Source organism: Oxyura jamaicensis, chromosome 1 (assembly GCF_011077185.1).
Source record: "Oxyura jamaicensis isolate SHBP4307 breed ruddy duck chromosome 1, BPBGC_Ojam_1.0, whole genome shotgun sequence".
Classification (NCBI taxonomy): Eukaryota; Metazoa; Chordata; class Aves; order Anseriformes; family Anatidae; genus Oxyura; species Oxyura jamaicensis.
This window is the reverse complement of record NC_048893.1, coordinates 113004345-113023378: the sequence shown is the minus strand read 5'-3', so window position 1 is coordinate 113023378 and position 19034 is coordinate 113004345. Positions and strand designations below refer to the sequence as shown.

Below are 19034 nucleotides of genomic sequence, written 5' to 3'. Positions count from 1 at the left end.
GAGAGATCTTAAACATCTTCCATTTCTCAATGGCTTGAAAAACTTGCCGTGAATATTGCAGTCAGCCACCAGGAAGGAAATGTTTTTGGATTCCCATCCAAGTGAAACACATTACTTGGAGCATCAGCCTTTTAACAGCATCCCTGTGTTTACACTTACATGGCAGCACATGCACAGCTTAGTGTCATCCGCTGCCTGAAATGTCTGGACCACAGATAGCATTACTGAAATGGGGCTAAATATTTGTAACCTGCCTCTGTTAAAGAATAAGGGAGAGAAACTCCAGCCACAATATCATCATGAGGTGAAGCAAACATCCTTTCAATTCTCTATTTCAGTACAGTGTCAAAGACAACTTTCAACATGTATTTGACAGCTGATATCCTGGTGCAGGAGATGAGCAGAGTCCCTGAAACAGGCCTAAAAAGTTTGGCTCTTGTATCTATGGAACACAGAGCTGTGAAAGTCTCACTGCAGCAGAAGGGTAATTATGCTACATGTATACTAACTAGATATTATGCTACATGTATACGTCAGAGAAATATAGAGGAATAAAACATAAGCATCAGCTAGTGATGTTAATTCTCTCCTTATTCCCAACTCGTAATCAAAAGAGGGGAAACAAAGAGGGGATAAGGACATTTTACAGCAATTAAGTTTATTAAGCTCTGAAGCAGTGAGACATGCTGTAAAAGTCGCTGGACACAAGGCTGAAGTAGAGCAGCAGTGAGAGCAGCTCCTTCTCCCTTCCCAGCTGTAAGGAGGACAGTCAGATTTTTAACTCAGTGTGGCAGAAAATGTAGCTCAAGGTTACTGATGCCCCAGAGCACCGAGATGCAGAGCTCCCCGGGAAAGTAATGGAGCCCTGTGTCTGCAGTCACTTTGCAGGCACAGCAGTCTGGGAGCAGAGAGGAGGAAGAGTCCACGTTATCACGCTGATAATTTAGCGAAGAGCAAAACAAAATCAAAATAGATTTGCTGTGAGGTGAAAGTGACATAGTTCAGCAATAAGAACAACCCATCAGATAAACTTCAAGGTTGGGGAAAATCACTACATAATCTAATCTAAACTCCTATATAATATGCAGGCCATAAAATCTCATTCAGACCAGAGAATACCACCATCACCAATTCCAGGCCTAATAATTTGATCAGATTGTAAACAATCTTTCTCAACTGAACCCCATATGAAGAACAGCCAGGCTCCAATGGCTCTAAATAACCTCTGATTTCTTTTATACCATATTACGCCTACGTAACTTTGAGCAGCACTTCTCCTACAAACAACTCCAGGCATCAATCACCGGAGAAAACTACCAGCACCAGCTGAATGGGTAAGTGTAAATGCTGCTGCAGAAGTCTGAGGTAGTGTGACATTGGCATAAACACAAATGGAGGGTTCCCATTATTATTCCAAGGATATTATGCAAGAAATACACACAGTAACTTTAGAAGTGGCTGGCAGAATCTCTTCTGGAGTTTCCTAGCTGGCAGAACATACAGGAATAGGCATGTTTTGGTTCATGGAGTAGATTAACAGCTTAACTTGCAGGTAAAAGATATCAAAGTGATCTATAAACCCTTCCAATGCACAATGGAGACAAACCTCCACTGCAGCATCTCCAGCGACAGCCAAGGCACTGATGAGGGTGCAGGTACTCTGATGGAGGCTCCTGCTCCAGGTCAGGCAGAAGAGAAGCTTGTACCCGAGTCTCCTTTCTTATATATATAAGGCCCAAGCTGTTACTTGCCTATTTCTGGGGGGCACTTTGGGCACTTTTTGATCAGAAATTCCGTCCAAGACCCTCAGACACATATTTCTAATCATAATTGTTTTCCTTTCCAAGCAGTTTTTCCCCTGACTCAGGTAACTGTCCTCCTTCCCTCCTAGATGAAAATAAGGAGGCAGAATATACCCATCTGATTCATCTGATTGGAAATGTTGTTGCACAGCCCACAATCCCATTAAATGAAAAAAAATACCTGTTCAAGTTGAGAAGGGTATCATTTTCAAAACAAAAGGTTCTAATTTGTTCTCTTAATGAACTATTTTCATTACCCTCACAGGAGACAGGAGAGCTGTCTCAGTAGGAATGCCTACCATCCAAAACAATAAATGGAGCATTTCTTCAAGGAGATGTAAAAGATGAAGTAATCAGCATTTCTCATTTTAAAGCAGAACCCATTTTTATTCTACACAGAAGATAAATAGATAAAATTCACAATAACCAGCATTAAAAACAACAACAACAAAAAACCCTGCAGTCTTATTTCAATTCGGCTCTACCTACTGGCCATTCATGTTTACAAATACAAAATTTTGTCAGTCTTGCTCATTTCCAGATGAATGAATATTGACACCCAGTAATAACAAAACAGTTTGTTCACAACCTGGAGGACCCCTGGGGTTGTTACAAAAGAGCAGCAATCTTCACTTTTTTGACGAACACATTTGTTGCTGGGAGGAACTGAAATGTGGCACATTAGCAAGGAAAGAGATGCCAGTGCAGCAGGAGTCCCAAATCCCTCCTGTGAGCAGTGGAAGGAAGGACTCAGCCCAGCACCTCAAATGTTTTCATAGTCCCATATCCAAGTCACTTCAGCACAATAGCTATTCAAATAAATAAATAAATAACAGCAGCAGCCCCAGCAAGTAAAACATGTAAAATCCAAAACACAGTTAAACATCTTTACAACGTGTGGCTGTTAACTATAACTAACTGAAAGCATCTTAACCAAAGACTTCAGCCCATAGGGAACAGCCTCTCAGAATCTGAGTGCAGCAGAGTTTAAGAGCAAAAATCATTTTGATAAACTAGCAATATAGCTCTACATAGCTTTTTGGGGGGAAGAGACTGACATCTTCAGCTAAAGAAGTTCTCCATCCCTCCCTCCTCACACAGTTCTTGAAGTCATGTCAGCACAGCTCTTTTGGGCATGCAGTATTATTTTTCCCTGCAGGCTAGATGAGTCCCCTGATCTACTGCAGAATTCTGTGGCATTTAAATACATCCTAAAGCATAAATGCAGCACGGATTTACCAGTACAGGCTAAGTGTCCCCCGGTCTCCACAGGTTTACTCAGAAGGTGTACAGTTAACCACTGATCTAGGTAACTGCAGCTTCAGAGCCTACATAGAGCATTCACTTGCAAAGACTTTGGTACCCGCCATAAATCTTTGTGGGACTGACGTCTTCCCTATGTCTCTGTTCAGCAAAACGGTTGAAAACAAAACACATCCTTATGCTGTTCAGATCAAGCATAAAGCACATGCTGAATCAAAACAGTGAAATAACTGATCAGAGACTGAACAATTACAAACCAGTCCTGGAAATGAAGTATTGTGCCAACACATGGAACATAATACCAGCAGCTGATGAGACATTTCTCCATGTTTTGCCAGGCTGTTTTAGAGCGCTGTTTTGTTAATCAAGTACAAACACTACTGCATTGTTTCACAAAACTTACAGCATAGTTCAGAACAAGACATATGCCTAGAACTTTAATAAATACAATTACAAACAATACACAGTTTAAATTATCTAACCTTCACAATCTAAGTATAAACACCTCATACAAAAAAAAATCCTTTTTACTTTGTACACGTTTAAAAAAAGATCACAGAAACATCTGTTTTGCAAAGGAGATACCTGTATGAAGAAATGATATGTTCTGAAGACATTAAATTGTCTGTTTGCTGGGTAACACTAGTTACTGAAATGTTCTCTTACAACCTACCACCTAGGCAATTTTTCTTCTCTTATATATACATACATATTTTGGCTCTGCATCTGAAAATCAAAGCCACTTGAACTTAGCCACTCGAAAGAGATTTCTGGTTATTAAGGCCCTGATCTGGCAATGACTTCCAAGTGCACACAACACCACTGGAGTACCCAATAAAGACCACTGTGGCACTGGGCACTAAAGCAGCTACTCTTTTCAATCCTGTAATGCTAAAGTGTGGCAGCACACAGTTCTTTGCCACCCCAAAGGAACCACCTTTCATTTCAACCCAGCCTAGAGGAGCAGCACAACAATTACGTGACGTTTGCACTACCAGTTTATAATGCCCTGAAAATTGTTAGAGCCCCCCACTGGAAATTCTGACTCATAATCTACTTCTTCTTCTTGTCTGGGACTCCGTTTTGCACAGTCCTAACTGAGGACTAACATCCACCCAGAGAGTCTGTGAAAACCGCTAGCTGAGGTACACCTCAACTGTAAATTCCATTTCATTACCTACCGAAAGGCTGGATGTTGTCCTTGGGATTAGAATTTGTGCTATAGTTAAGAACTAATAATATGGTGAGGTTATTATTGTCTGAGCAGCTTTGAAATCCTAATAGCAGTGAACATTAATAACCAGCCGGTCTTGCCCTCTATAATGTGATGCCCTCACAGTGATGCACACGATAACGTAAGGGATACTTTGCTCACTGACACAGGGACATTTCACTGCTAGACTGTCTGTTATGATTTCAACATCCTTTCTGCTCTACTTCTGACTTGTTTTTGGAAAGCACACAGTACAGCACTTTAATTAAAAACATCCTATCAAAAGAAATAAAAAGGCACTTGGTATTTCTCTTTGGCTCAGTTGAGGCGCTCTGCTAAAAGCTTCCCAAAGTTCCTGTCCCTCCATCTGTTGAATAGTTGCCATCCTGAGGTACTTATTCATGTGCAAAAATAAGAGCTTCAGGGATTTACCAGTTGCGTTTCTCAAATTGCTTCCAGTAAACGTGCAGAAATTCTTCACCAAATAGCATCTCTTAAGTATAGAATATCACATTCCATGAAGTTTTTTTTCAGGGGAGAGCTCTGGTCACTTACGCAGCCATTCTTTCAAATCTGGTCTTTCAGCTCAGTGTTCTTTAAACCTGGGAAAGGACAGCAATCAGGCAGGAAACCCTTAGGCGTGACATGTAACAGCCACTAACTCAAAATGCAAGATCTGTTCCTTGCTATGTGCTTTTCTATTCTATTTCACTGCTCCAAAACAGCCAAGGGGCCCAATTTAGATTTTGCTTAGGCAAGTGTAACCCCATTGATTCACTGGATTTTTTCCCCCCCCCTCAATTCAAAACCTTGTAATTTCAGTCACCTTTCCTTCATGGAGACCTTTTAGCAAAAGCCACATTTGAAACAATACACAGAAAGCAAGCAATCAGGTAGCTTCTTCCCCACCTGCATGCTCCGTGATGAAAGTCAGAAATATTACATACTCAGGAAAAAACAAATCATAACTAAGAGACTGTGACAAGTCCGTTTTCAGGTGCTTTTTAAAATACAAGGCTCTAAAGAAAAATAACCATGATTTAAGAACATTAAAAAATATTACTCTTTGGAAGAAAACTTGAAAAAGACAAATGGACGTATAAAAACCTTAGTATGCTCTGTCTACATGTGGGTATTTGCTTAGTACTATGTTCTTAAACTGTTATAAAGACCAAGAGCTGTATGTAACACTTACAGGGTATGATCTGCATTACACCGAAGTTCCTTCTGAATAAGACGGAGTAAGAACTGTAAAGAGAGTCACAGTATCTGTGTTACTATCTGTACAGATGTACCAGCAAGCTAAGTTTCTGGATAAGATAGATGCACACTTTTATTCAAAGAGTTCCTCATTTGAAACACTACCTCGTAATGCTGAAATCATTAAAACAAACAAATAAATAAAAAGGAAAAAAATACAGATGCTTAGTTAATGTTTGGAACAGTTTTCACAATGAACTCGCAACAAAAAATAATTTCCTTTTTGCAACTGAGAGACCAATTCCTGTGTAAAAAACAACGATCTTCTGAAGTTACTTTACCAGCAGATGTGTAAAGAAACCAGCAGAGGGAACCCAAGACTTCAAGAAAACATGGCAGATGGAAATTTTGGATCTTAAAATTGTTTCAGTTGCTATTCTGAAGAACAGCTGTGTGTGTGAAAACCTTTAAATCACACAATTAGTCAAGATGAGTGGTTAGTCATGTTTACTTGCACGTGCAGGATCAGGACTTTCAAGTGCATTTTAAAAGGTGTGCTTATGGAGACGGTCCCCAGGAAAGAGATTTTACAAACATAATTTGAGGATTCTGACATACATTACAGACAGAATTCTAACTATTCCAGGGTTTCTCACTGTTAAAGGTTTCCTTACTTTCAGAGTTTCACTGTTATAAATGGAATTTTCTTCAATATTATTAATTATCAGAATATTATTAAGTATTGCTGGTTTAAGATATTAGACCTAACATTTCAGAGAGATGTGAGTGGCCAAGCATGACCAATCCGAATACCATGTATGAAGCTAATCCCCCTCCAGATATCTTTGAATAAACAGGAGTTGAATACAGGCACCTGTACTCTGCACTGCAAATAACAGTAAAAGGGGTTACTCTGCTTTACAAGAGCAGTCAATCCTGTCAGTAACAGTGCTTTAAAAATGCATTTTAACTGATGCTGCAAAGAAATGTGGGATTTTTTTCATTTGTTTTAAATAAATAACTATAAAAAAGCAGAGTTTTAACTCTGCTTAGGAAAACTATGATTTCCCAAACCCACTGCAGCACAGAATGGCTAATACTGAAAACAGTACAAACCAGGATTTATTGAGCTGCTGCCTATTAGGGGGAACATACTTTGAATTACTTTGAACTTACCTAATTCAATTACTTCCCATGGATTTCACATCTTAGACGTGGAAAAATTTAGTTTAAAAAGTTTGGGCTTGAGTTTAGAAAGAAAGCCTCAATCCCAACTCAAAACTAAAATTTCTGCTTGTCTCAGAGTGGTCTGACACTCTCAGCATCAGCTCCTCTGCAGCAGTACGGGGCTCAGTGGAATACCCTGCAGGCACAGGGTTTTGTCTGGGCACAGCCAGTAGAGAGGAAGGCGTATTTCTCAAGTGTTTCACAGTCACCCCACACTTTGATGAGCACTTCCATCCAGGACTTCAAAAGGAGAGGATAAGCAAGTGACACTTCAGGATGCCTCTGAGGTAGAGTCATAGTAGCATTCTGCTCTGCTGGAGTGGAGCAGACAAAGCTGGTACAGATGCCTGCTAAGGAAATCCTTGGCAAGCACAAAATCATAACCTACAGGTTAACCTGCAGGTGGCTGCAGCAAGACTAACTTCAAAGGTACAACAAGACACTCCTTGCCTCATCTTGAGTCTTCTCTGGTCTTTAAAGCAAAGCAGGGCATGTAAGGAGTGAAAAACCTCAGATCTTCCCATCCAGCATACAGGATCTCAAACAGGAGGAGGAGGGAGGAAAGTGGATACGCTCGGTACCGTGTCACAATGTGTGTCACGCTCCTTTTCCCTAAGCATCTGTGCCTGGTTACTGTCAAAAGTGAGGAAGCCAGTTTTTGTTTAACCTAGTACAGCAGTTTCAGAGCCCATCTGGAGAATGTGATGTGTTAACTTTCAGCAGTTTCATTATCACAGTGATTTTGGTGATGCAGCAACATTGCAAAACAGTTGTTTCTACTTCAGTAAACCAGCTTTAAAGAAAACAGAAGTAATTCTTTCGTGAGTGGAATCTGAGGCATCTTCCAGCTCTCTGTATGTTTGCTTACAATTAGGCCTGCAGTAATCTGCTCAGCCAGCAATTAACAGATGTGTATTTGTTCAGAAATGGAAGTGCATCAGAACTAATCTGCACTTCTGATTAAATGAGAATTTCAAAATGAGCTGCTTCGCTCTTTTATTGAAAATTTCCTATGCAATTGGATGTTGGTTATGACGGACTACTGAATTTGCAAAAGGAAAACGTGCATTTTAATAGAAATAGTTTAGCATAAAGAAATACACAGCCACCAAGAAGTACTTTTAGACTTACTAGCAAGGCACATGCGTCTGCCACCATGAGCATGTAAAACACGTTGTTCCAACCAGAAGGGGAAATGAGACCAGCCAAGAGAGGCCCCAAAGCCGCACCTAAAATTTAATATTGATACTGTCAGAATGATGCAACGTAAGATTTACTATGCTCAAAGGCAGCTATTCTGAGTTAGAGCATCAATTTATCCACCTAGTTAACTCAGTACTACCTTATGGATTAAAATGTCCAAAGTGCCAAGTGTAACTGGTACAGCTTGGAACCTAACACAGGGGAAGCTGGAAGGCTATAGGTTTGAAAAATGCCATCCTTTGGCTCACAGGAAAATAATGCCCTTCCCACATCAAGGTGAATCCTACTCAATTTTCCCTTCTACATGCCAGTGCAGAGGTCATGAGTAAAATATCACCAGTCTCACAAACAGCCCCACGGCATCTACTTTTTATATCTGCACTCAGTATGAGTCTATCACCCTCTCCCTCCCTCCCTCCTTCAGATACAGGAAATTAAGGGAGGCTTAAGGCTAAGTTTGCCGTACTCCCCATTTCCACAACTACTGTGTCTTGGCAAAACATGAACCATAGAGAGCCTAGTTTCACAAAGATCTTTTGTTTTAACCTACCCCAGCAAAAGCAGGTTACCTTCCAGCTCTGGCTTACCTACAGATCCTGTTCCATCAATGATTGCTGTCACTGTGGACAAGGCTCTTGCATTCCCTTTCAGACTTTTATGGGTACCCTAATGAGACAAAGACTGTTTAGAACCATCCTGAGCTGAACTCCGAAAAAGTCTCTGCAATGTCCACACCTCTTTATGTGAGATGTACATTGTGAAGTTGCCTAAAATATCCTAGCTCAGATCCGTTTATCACTACTCAGAGAAACCCTCCACCCAATCAAATGGTTGCCTACAGTGTTCTCCTTTATTCAATCAGTTTGGTTAAACAATAGCTGTGAAGTTTTCTCTTCTGCACATTGTGGATTCAAGCAACAAGGACAACTCTATTGCTTTGCATTATGCTACAAGACTGTTTCCATGGCCATCTTTTCTTCTATTAATACAGCAAAACTCTGCAGAACAAAAGAAGTTCTGCTGTGACAAGAATACTGGAGTACCAGAATTATAAATATAAACTGAAAAGCTAATTCAAAGAATTTGTGAGCCAGAAGAAGCCCTTCAGTCCCAATTTTAAAAGGCAGGTCTTCAGAACTACAAAAACAACAACAAAGAACTACTGATGAAGTGAATGACTTTGCAACAAGACAGATAAACTAAACATTTCAGAGAACTGCTAATCAGACAGACTTATCTTCATACACTGAGGAGAATACACTCAGGTAACCAGTGATAACGTAAACTGAGACCTTGCTCAGGTCAGATGTTTGATTGCTGACACCTGAGGAATCAGTTAGACCCTTCAATCTTGTTCCCAACCCACAGGTAGACATCTTGTAATGTCAGGTCCCACTCTCTAGCTAGCAGTCCCTTCGACAACGTTAAGGGTCAGACAGGCAGGATACTAACCAGTTTTAAGACAGAACTCTAAAACAATTTCAGTGGCTGAGTTCAACACAGCTTATCCACCTCACTTTGCTTTAGGACAGTGCAGCTCCTTCACTGATGATCCTACAGAAGTCAAATGGCTCTCTCTGGAGGCCAAAGCTGCTATGCTGGAAGCGGAGGGGAAGCCAAACTCACCAAGTCAGCAGAGACAGCAGTGGTGATCAGTGCATAAGGTCCGTTCACCAGGGCACCACTGATAAGCAGCATCACTGTTGCAAAATGGACAAAAATAAAAAAAATGTGAGTTGCCTGAATGACTTAACTGTAACAACAGGAAATGTCATTGCCTGTGGTTTTCAAACAGTTTAATCCTTCCTTGGCTGCCCTGACCTCCTTACAGGGGACAGGAGGAAAAGCAACATAAATTAATATCTGCCTGCAATGCTTGCTCGACAGTGTAAATTCCCAAAAATAACAGGAGACAGGACTGAGTTAAAGGTACATCCCAGGGCCTTATTGATCCTGGTAGTTCAGAGAAAGAGGAAAGTCTAACCAAACTGATTCTACACACAGAGGATGCTCATAGGAATTCAACCATAAGCACACTCCTTGTACAGCACCAAGCACCAGAGAGCCCTAAAACTTCTCAAGGCCTTTGTGTAGGTGAGACATGACCGTCAGCTCTTGTGATTCAACTTCTCTTTTGATGTAATAGATACAGATGCAAAGGAATTCAGCCCACATATGTACAGTTAAAGTTGTTTTCAAAAGTACTATAAGTAGTCTTTAAACTACTATAAGTAGTCTTTTAAAGTGTCTGATATTTGGAAAAGGGGATAGAATAGAGCCAATGCTGATATAAAGCTCCATAAAGAAGGCTAATGATATTACCTGAATCTCTGTTATCTTAATGATTAGTGGACATGAACTAACATTATTGGTTAACTAAATCACTGTTAACTAAACCATGTCACCACTTAATTATTTCTTATCCCCTTTCCTTATCCCACAAAAAGCCTCCAAGAGACAGTGTTCATTCCACACTTTCTCCTCTCAGGGGAGAAAAAAAGAGAAGAAAAAGAAAGCGAGGTTGAAAAATAATACACACACAAAGTGAGGCAGAAAATAATTTAAAAATACTCACCGACAGTAGCCTCAAGGCCCATTTTACTGACTGCAGAGAACATGTACAACTGCATAAAATGAAAACACAAATGTGTTATAATACCAACACCCTCATTAACGGTAAAATCCCTATTTTCCCCATTTTAGTTAAAAAAATATCTTTGTTGGTATCGTGTAAAAAGTAGTTCTCACATTCTAGGTTTTACAAAACCCTTTTAGACCACAGCAGGATAGCTGTTTGATTGGACAGATCAGGGAGATAAGGAGAATGTTCCCCTTCCCACGTGTCCTTTCAGAAGAAAGGGCTGTGTTATGAGACCACTCAATTTTAAACTCTCAAATTGTCAGCTTTGACAAAGCACAGAATAGAGCTCACAAAAGAATCAAGACTCAAAGAGAAATGCACTTCATATGTCCAACTGCCATTTTTCCAACAGAGCACAGCAGTTTTAGCCTTTGAGCAACTAAAATTCTGGCTACAAACTGGACATCATATTTTACAAAAGAGCGATAAACTTCTCATATAATCCTGTAACAAGCAATGCATTAGACTCGTTTCATTGCTTAGTTGAGGCAGCCCAAATGTCTATACTTGCTCACATTCTCAACTTCTTATGCTGTTAACCTGGCCTGAACTATATGTTCAACTCAGAAGATGCTGCTTGCAGAACATCCTGAGTGCTGTCAAAGTCCCAGCCACAGCTGTCAGAGAGAGGCAAACTCTTACCGTGGGTGCTGCCAGCAACAACATCATTCCGCAGGTCGATGCCCTCTTCTCTAGCCTGTCTGAAATCAGGCCTGCCAAAATTCCACCTGAAAGAAGAGACAGGTACGTGAGGAGAATACTCTGTGCATGTTTTACACAAAAGATACCAGTTATACTTAACGAAACCCAACCCAGATTAAAACAATGTAACACAACTTTTAATGTACAGTTACGCACAGCAACACAGATCATGGGCCTGATGACACAATTTGCACTTAGCAACAACCTCATTAACCCAACCAGCTTTGACTTGGAAGGTCAGTCAGGAACGGGCAGTTGTTCTGCCTCGTTGGTTATTCCAAGTGAATTTCCAAGCTGGTAGGGATGGGGTTAAAACACGTGGAAGTATTTAGAAATCACTGTTCTGCTGCTTTTGAATGCAAAATGCCTTTGCACCAGGTGGTTCCATTCTGCCTGGAATTCTGGGCTCTATCTGTGCCCAGCTGGTCACTAGTGCCTTAACTCCTCACATGCAACAGTAAACTTAGCTGTAGTGTGCTGTGTCCATTTCCCAACAAGGGAAAACGAGCTATTTTAGATCCCTGGGCAAATGAAATACTTGTTTTTCTCTCCAGGCAGCCACTCTAGGCTCTTCAATTTTCCCTTTTGGTGTTTGCAAAAGCTGTACACAGAAGCACTAACTGGAGTGTGCAGCAGGAGGCTGGGAGGACAGAGGGAAAGGAGCTGCCAAAATGATACAAAGGGAACTTGGTACAGGGAGAAGGAAAGGAAGTTCTCTGGATTCTCCAGATTCCTCAATATTGCTGGGCCTGCCTCTCCCTCTCCAGCTGCCCATCTCCAAAACGCCTACATCCCACTCAGATTTAAATATAAATGCCATGGGTCCAAGCAGCACATGGCACAAGCACAAGCTTGTATTCACAGTGGAATGAAATGCTGCTGAAAGAGGTCATTCACATTCCCTAAGGTGATGCCTAACTCTGGCTCCAGCTGTCTGGGATGAAATAAGCAGTGAGAAATAGCAGAAGTGACATCCAGAACAAGCCCGGAACAGTAAATGCAACACACCTCAACATTTGTATCTTGAACTACCAGGGCCTACACAGTTCTTGATCCAGCGAAACTCCCCCAGCATGAGCACCATTTTCCAATAGACCGATACAGGGCTTATTTCCAAAAGGCACTCAGGGAGGGGGGGAGAGGGTGGGGGTCACATAAATCAGCTGGGTATTGAGATGATTATGCTTATTTTACTGTGAACTATTCTGTCTGACTGGCATAAACAATTATTCAGTTGTCACCTCACAAATTACAAAGGAATAACCTCATCCTTATCATTGTAATAATCTCCTAGCTTCATCACATACAGTTTCATGAGATATCAAGAAAAAAAACCAACATGTAGCCATTCACCTTTGTGCCCCACAAAAAACGCACAACTGTACAGCTTGGATAGTTCTGCTATGTTAGAGAAAATAAAGGAATACATTTTGAATTGTGAAGTGACAAAGCCCCATGGGCCAGAGCTGACGGAGCTAAAAGACTCCATAACATTTGGCTCAGTCTATGCTGAGCAACATCATTGGCTCTGTGATTTGCTCAACTGAAAGATTTTTTTTTTTTTTTTTTACTAGATTTTCAATGTCCAACCCAGCTCTATACTTAGTACCTTTACTGCTGCTCTTCTTCAGTTCATATAAGGTGCAAGACTGGTATACATAAGCTGTGTGTACCACTGTGTTTGCTAAACTGGTCTGATTAAGGATTGATATTCAAACTTACCAAAGATTCCACCCACATCAAACAATGTAGAAAGATCCCCAGCTCTTTTGGCATCAAGATGTTCTAGTGACAGAAAGCAAACAAACATAGAAAAACATTTCCCTCCTTTCCAAACCACAAAAAGCAGACGTCTCAAGTCTTGACATGCTAGGGTAAAGGCATCTTACATCAGTATTGTTTTTTCACAGGAATAAGCTAAGAGAAGGTGTTGTAAGGTATCATTTCATAGGGCAAACCAGAATGTATCATAACTGGTTATTCAGTGATACAGTCTTTTGAATACAGTTATATCCATGGCAGGACACTTTAACACTTCAGCTATAGATAAAGTCCAAGCAATGGAGCTGCTGATTGTTAAAGTTTGGCTTAACAATATTCCCATTTGTGAATAGCCACAGAGTCATGAACAGTTGACATATGCTCCTAAGTGAGGTTCTTGACTCTAAAATGATGATTAGCATACATTTGGATTGTCTACAGAGCTTCATCCTGGAGGCTTCCATCACAAGACAGGTGATGGTGATGTAAGCCATTAGATCATTGGCCATGTGCTTGGTGTAACACGCATTGTGCGGTTTACTTGGAATATGAAGAAATAATGATTTCATCAAGTCCGCTGTTTGCCACAGGCAGCAAGGAGCACTGTTTGCATGTATTTAGGTCTAGTGTAACTCATGCACTATGGAGTCAGAGTTCCAAGAGCATATCAGGAAGTTTGGCAACCAAGTTTCATCGTGTTAAGTACGACATTTCAGAAGCAGCTACATTTCTAAACACTTTTGGTATTTTTTAAAAGCTACTGAAATACATTTGATAGAACAGTATCTGCTAGAACAGTGGGTTCAGTGGCACTGCCATAACCTCACTAACAATGAATCTGCTACAGCACAGACTGGAGAACTGTGATAAATTTCATTAATCCTTCTGTTACCAGCTAGCTGCTTTCGAGGTGTTCTGTCCTGCAGGAAGTTATTGTTTAGCTGGAGTCCACGTAATAGCCTGTAGCTATAGTATTTTCAGCTGTGTGCACTTCAGTAGATTGTTTAACCTGTCTCTCTCCACTGGCTGCTATTGCAACACTTGTCCAGCACAGCAGTTTAGTTAGCTGGGGGCTTAAAGGTCACATCATGACTCACAAGAACAGTAATTTCTCTGGCTAGGGAGAACACTCCTTCCTCTGTGCTCTGCAGCACAAACGAAAATGCAGCACTACTGAACACATCAGAAAGCTCATTGAGATTTTTCGTATTTGTTTTAATTAGGCACTTTGATCATTTTAAAACATTATTTTTAAAAGTATACTTTTCTGGTTTTTTTTGCAAGGGCCAAAGTCACAGCACTGCAACTTGGAATTTTTGAAGATAAACCACTTTTTTTTTCCTTTTGAAAATACTTTTTAACAAAATTGAATTCATAAAACTGAGAAATATGTTTATTGCAGACTTAAAACTCTCCTGCCACTCTTGCAAAGATAGCCCATTTCAGAAGCTGTAATGTTTATTTTCTTATTTATTTCAAGCTCATATTTCTACACACTTTGTAGTCATAATTCTGTTTCTCCTTACTGTGATACTTACCCACATTTGTGATATAGAGGGGAAGCCAGAAGAGGAAAGTATAGCTCACCAGTTTTGCAAACAGAAGACAAAGGGAGAACTCTATTACCCCCTAAGATAACGAAGAAAACAGGAAGTTATTATCTTAATAGAGACTGTTATCGACTTTCAAAGATCACTATGAAATCTTTTCTAAGAAGCATTTTACCCTTTCTTTTCCTCTCAAAAATTCCCTGAAGGCATTCTTCCCCTGAGAACATAAAGCTTAAGATCAGAGCTGACTGTGATAATCTACTTATATACGTTCTCTTAATTATACTGAATTGAACAGAGAGAACACCAAAATGAACAGGAAGGATTTGATTCTGTCTGGAACACCTGAATCACTTGTATGTCTCATTTAGAGGCTTTTTACGCAGCATTGTGTGGGAGCATATTCCAGAGGAATGGACATATCTTTATGTTCTTTAGATCTGCCCTTCAGATGGGGTCAAAGATCTCTCCCTTATTAACTCTATACAAACAGACAGTTCACTGGCATGACACAGTTCAAGCTGTATGTGACAAGAGCACACTGCAGATAGGGCAGATGCCTATTTCAAACACTAATTTGTTCCATTCTCTTTCATGCTGGGTATATGAAAGGTTTACTTATTGCACAGAGCTGCAACTAAACTGCCAAATTAACCTGTCTTCATTCCCCTTACCATCTGATTTTTGTTGTTGTTGTTGGAGTGGATTTCTTCTGCTACCTTTACACCTGGTCCAAATCAAGTCGGGTATAATTTTTTTCTATTTGTGCATTGTATTGAAGCTGATAGACTTCAAGCTGATAGGACAATCAAGGCTGATTTCCCTGAACTACAGGAAACTTATTTCCTTTCCTTTTAGCAGCAACCTAAATGTTTGGTCTGTCTCATACTTCTCCATATAAACAATACAAGAGATTTAAAATAAATAAATAAAAGTGATGTTGAGGAGTGTAACAGAGAAGCCATGGAAAGAAGCTCTGACACAGAAAAGTACTTACAGGTTCAGCCTACTCTTCCATTCTCAGTACTCACATCATTAACTAAGACCAGTGAACTTTTACATTACAGGCTACTATAGTATTAATTATAATGAGGTTAAAAAAAATAAAGCAATATATACAGCCACTGGAGCCTAGATGTTTGTCTTGTGTATCAAAATCTGCTTTAGCCTACATAGACTAGAGCTGCCAATCAAAGCTTGTGATGCAAAGTTAACGTCATCTACCACTCTGTCTAGAACTTCACGGAAACAAGAAGGCAAAACCTGACTCTTAGAGGAACAAGCAAGAATAGCACATACTCACAGGTATTCGCAAAGCCCCAAGGAAGCTGATAGCTGATGTCCCATGTCTACCTTCCCCAGTGACGGCACTGCTCGAGTTCGGTGACGCCGTGCAGTTTTCACTGTCAATAAGCAAATGCTGCATCTCTGGATCCTGCAATTTCCCCCAGCAACACCACACATAAAAGAAGAGAACAATGTAGTAAAACACATATCAAACTATCAAATCATTATAAATAATTTACTTTAAAAAAAGTATTTTATTACATAAAGTTACAGCTTTTAAAATCTCTTGTTTTGGACAAACGGAGTATAAAGAAAGACTACGTAGTATATGCAGAAAAGGGGATGGAATAAGTCTGGTCATTTATGCTTGCATGTTTCCATTCTATAGTGACTTTTTTCAAGTTGCAAAAAACCTACCTACAGAGTACAGTCTAAAGGAACAAAATTTCCAGTCTTCCCTTGCACTACTACGTATATGTGGTCTGATTAAAACTGAAAACCTCCTAAACACTACAACACATTTCTGTATAAAACCACGTATTATCTTCCTTCTGTACTAACAACAAGCTCATTTTTCAGACTCTGTAACATCTTACTCAATAATGTAAGCACAGGCAAGGCCGTATTTTCAATTGAGTTATGGATACGAGTGCTTTCTGTTAAGCGATAATGAATTTTTCACCTGTCTCATTTGAGTGTTGCAATCCACAAATTCAAAGAAGTCTGAGGTTTACCAATACTGGCTAGAGAACTCAATTCTGAGGTATTTTCTGAACTAGGGATGATTTCACTCTAATAACAACTCCACTGGCTGCTAAGAATAATTGCAGAGCAAGTTATCACTCAACAAGAATAAGCCATCCCAGTCTAGCCACAAACAGATCTCATTATTTTTTTCCATTTTGCTATTATCCAAAATGTTTGTACAGAGTTCATAGACAGGGTGCAGGATTTATGGGAGACCTACACTCTGACAAAGCAGGAACCAGAAGACAGGAAAAAAATATGAACAGAAATCTAGCTCAGCACTGTAAATCTATGTTATGGTACATGAGTCACTCCAGCAGGAGCAGCATTCATCTTCTGAATTACTGGAGCAACTTCAAAACTCAAACTATTTTAACAGTAGCAAAGCAAAATACCAGCTACTAACATTAAAAAAAGTCAATGGGAGATAAGTCTAGAAAATGCCTTAGGGCAGAATTTACTCAGCAAACCTAATCGGGATTGTCTGAGGTAATGCTGCTCATTTCCCAGACAGGTAGCTCTCAACTTATTTAAGTATAGAGGGCTAAGTATGACAATGACAGTGACCAAAGTCACAATAACTTATTTAGCAACTCATACTGAAAACCTTTACCAACAATATGGAATTTTTGCACTGCATGTAGCTAAATCATAAATAAAAACATCAGCCTGTACTTAGCAGGGGTAACATTGTTCAACCTTGTCAGTTTGTTACGGACTGTGATTAGGCATATGGCACACTACTGATCTCTGGGGAAGGATTCATTATCCCTCAATTTTGTACAATTTTCAAGAGGCCAACCTGACAAAAGCAGTAACAAACACATGAAGGTATTCAGGTATTTTTTTTCCAGTCACTGCATATCCTGAATATTTATTTCTATAGTAATTGAAGACGTCAGTAAAAAAACAAACAGACAACACAGTAAAAGCTGCCACTCCAGTGTCCTTGTGGTAGACCAGCTCATAAATGCAGAACATCTGTTGCTTGTGCAAACACAAAATCTGACAGTGATCACCAGCTCAGCATAACCGTAACATAACCATTGCAAAAAGGAGAGGTGTTCAACTCCATTTTGACAGGAGCAAGATTATCTCTTGTCACTGGCAAAAAATCTGGGGATCCTAGGCAGTAACAAAAAAGGGATTTTTCTTTTCTTTATTTATTTTTTAAATTGTTAATTCCATAATACAAGCATATAACCCAGCTGGTAGGGAAAAAAGGGGGGGGAGGGATATTGAAAAGATTGCCAGCAAGTGCCCACATGCCTTGTTGTCAGCATTGTCTCCCTGTTGTGCTCACAAGGGGACAGCAGTCAGTGTGGGAAGGGGCACATCTTCCTTGCCCACTTGCTCTGCAGGCTCTTTGCACAGGCTGACAGCAAGGGGGCCAATTAGGGGTACCATTAGAGTTAAAAGAGGAATCTTTGTCAACTGATTTGCTGACTATATTTTAGCTCTGTCTTCATGACTTGTCTACAGACACCTACTTATGTTCTTACATCTTCTCCCCTTATCTTCCAGCTAAATTATTTGTCAAATAATACTGACAAATGATTTCTGGGCTGGAGACTGCTCTTGGGCAGCTCAAAATGAACAGGAGTAAACTCAGCAAGCTCAGTAAACGCAGGGTACCTTCTGTGTTGAGCTTCATTCCGAGTCACTGAAGGAAGTTTCAGTTAGACTGGTCACAGGGGTTACAGGGAGAGCCAACCAAAATTACTAGCACAGACTTTCCTTAAAAAGTTCAAAACTTTTCCACCCCTGCTGATTATAATTCTGGGAAACAATTTATGGGCAAAGAATGAAAAGAACAGGAAGCTTCTATTTTCCTGTAACAGTCTGAAAGAAGCAGAAGTGTTTAAAAAAAAAAAAAAAAAAAAAAAAAGAAAAAGAAAAAAAGGCTCTCTCCCCTATCCTATCCTCTCAGGATACGATGTGTCAAGTGTACTGAGTATTTCAAATGTGTACAGTATTTCAAGTGGAAATTTTCAGTTAATTTTCATCACAAGAAAAAAAATCATTTTGCCCATTAAAGGGCAAATCCAGAGGTCAGTTTCCAGTGAGAATCACCAGCACTGATGGTTACAAGCTTTAAGCATGATTCCTGTGAATAATTGCTCTTATTTAAAATTCTCTGCCTCCGTGCATACTAAGTACATACATTTAGTACATCAAAAAAAGAACACAAGTGATACTGTAAGGAGTGGACAGACACCACAGAAGTAGTTAAAGAATTTCAAATGTGTTGTCTTGAAAATATCCGGCAGCATTTACTTTTGCTGGAACTGTATGAAGATCACAAATTAAGACCAAAATGTAAGCATGCTATCTTACTCAGTTTGGCTTCCAGTACTTATGTTAGATGATGCTTTGTTCTCTTGTCTGACAGCACATTAGTATATGAAAAGGCAAGTAGATTTCAGCATTATAAAGGG

General features: G+C 39.9%; 1 protein-coding gene across 3 annotated transcripts in view; it reads right to left on the bottom strand.

Moving 5' to 3' along the window:
- Window positions 1-3253: 3253 nt before the first annotated feature.
- Window positions 3254-19034, bottom strand: part of SLC37A1 (solute carrier family 37 member 1) — a 31841-nt gene continuing 16060 nt past the window's right edge. For all 3 annotated transcript variants that reach the window (XM_035315875.1, XM_035315876.1, XM_035315877.1), the window contains 10 exons: window positions 15866-15997; window positions 14551-14641; window positions 12974-13036; window positions 11192-11277; window positions 10484-10532; window positions 9535-9608; window positions 8496-8574; window positions 7837-7934; window positions 5474-5526; window positions 3254-4880 (listed from right to left, as the gene is read on the bottom strand). In XM_035315875.1, coding sequence (XP_035171766.1) covers window positions 4865-4880; window positions 5474-5526; window positions 7837-7934; window positions 8496-8574; window positions 9535-9608; window positions 10484-10532; window positions 11192-11277; window positions 12974-13036; window positions 14551-14641; window positions 15866-15997 — 741 coding nt within the window. In that variant the 3' untranslated portion in view covers window positions 3254-4864. The remainder of the gene's footprint in view (window positions 4881-5473; window positions 5527-7836; window positions 7935-8495; window positions 8575-9534; window positions 9609-10483; window positions 10533-11191; window positions 11278-12973; window positions 13037-14550; window positions 14642-15865; window positions 15998-19034) is intronic.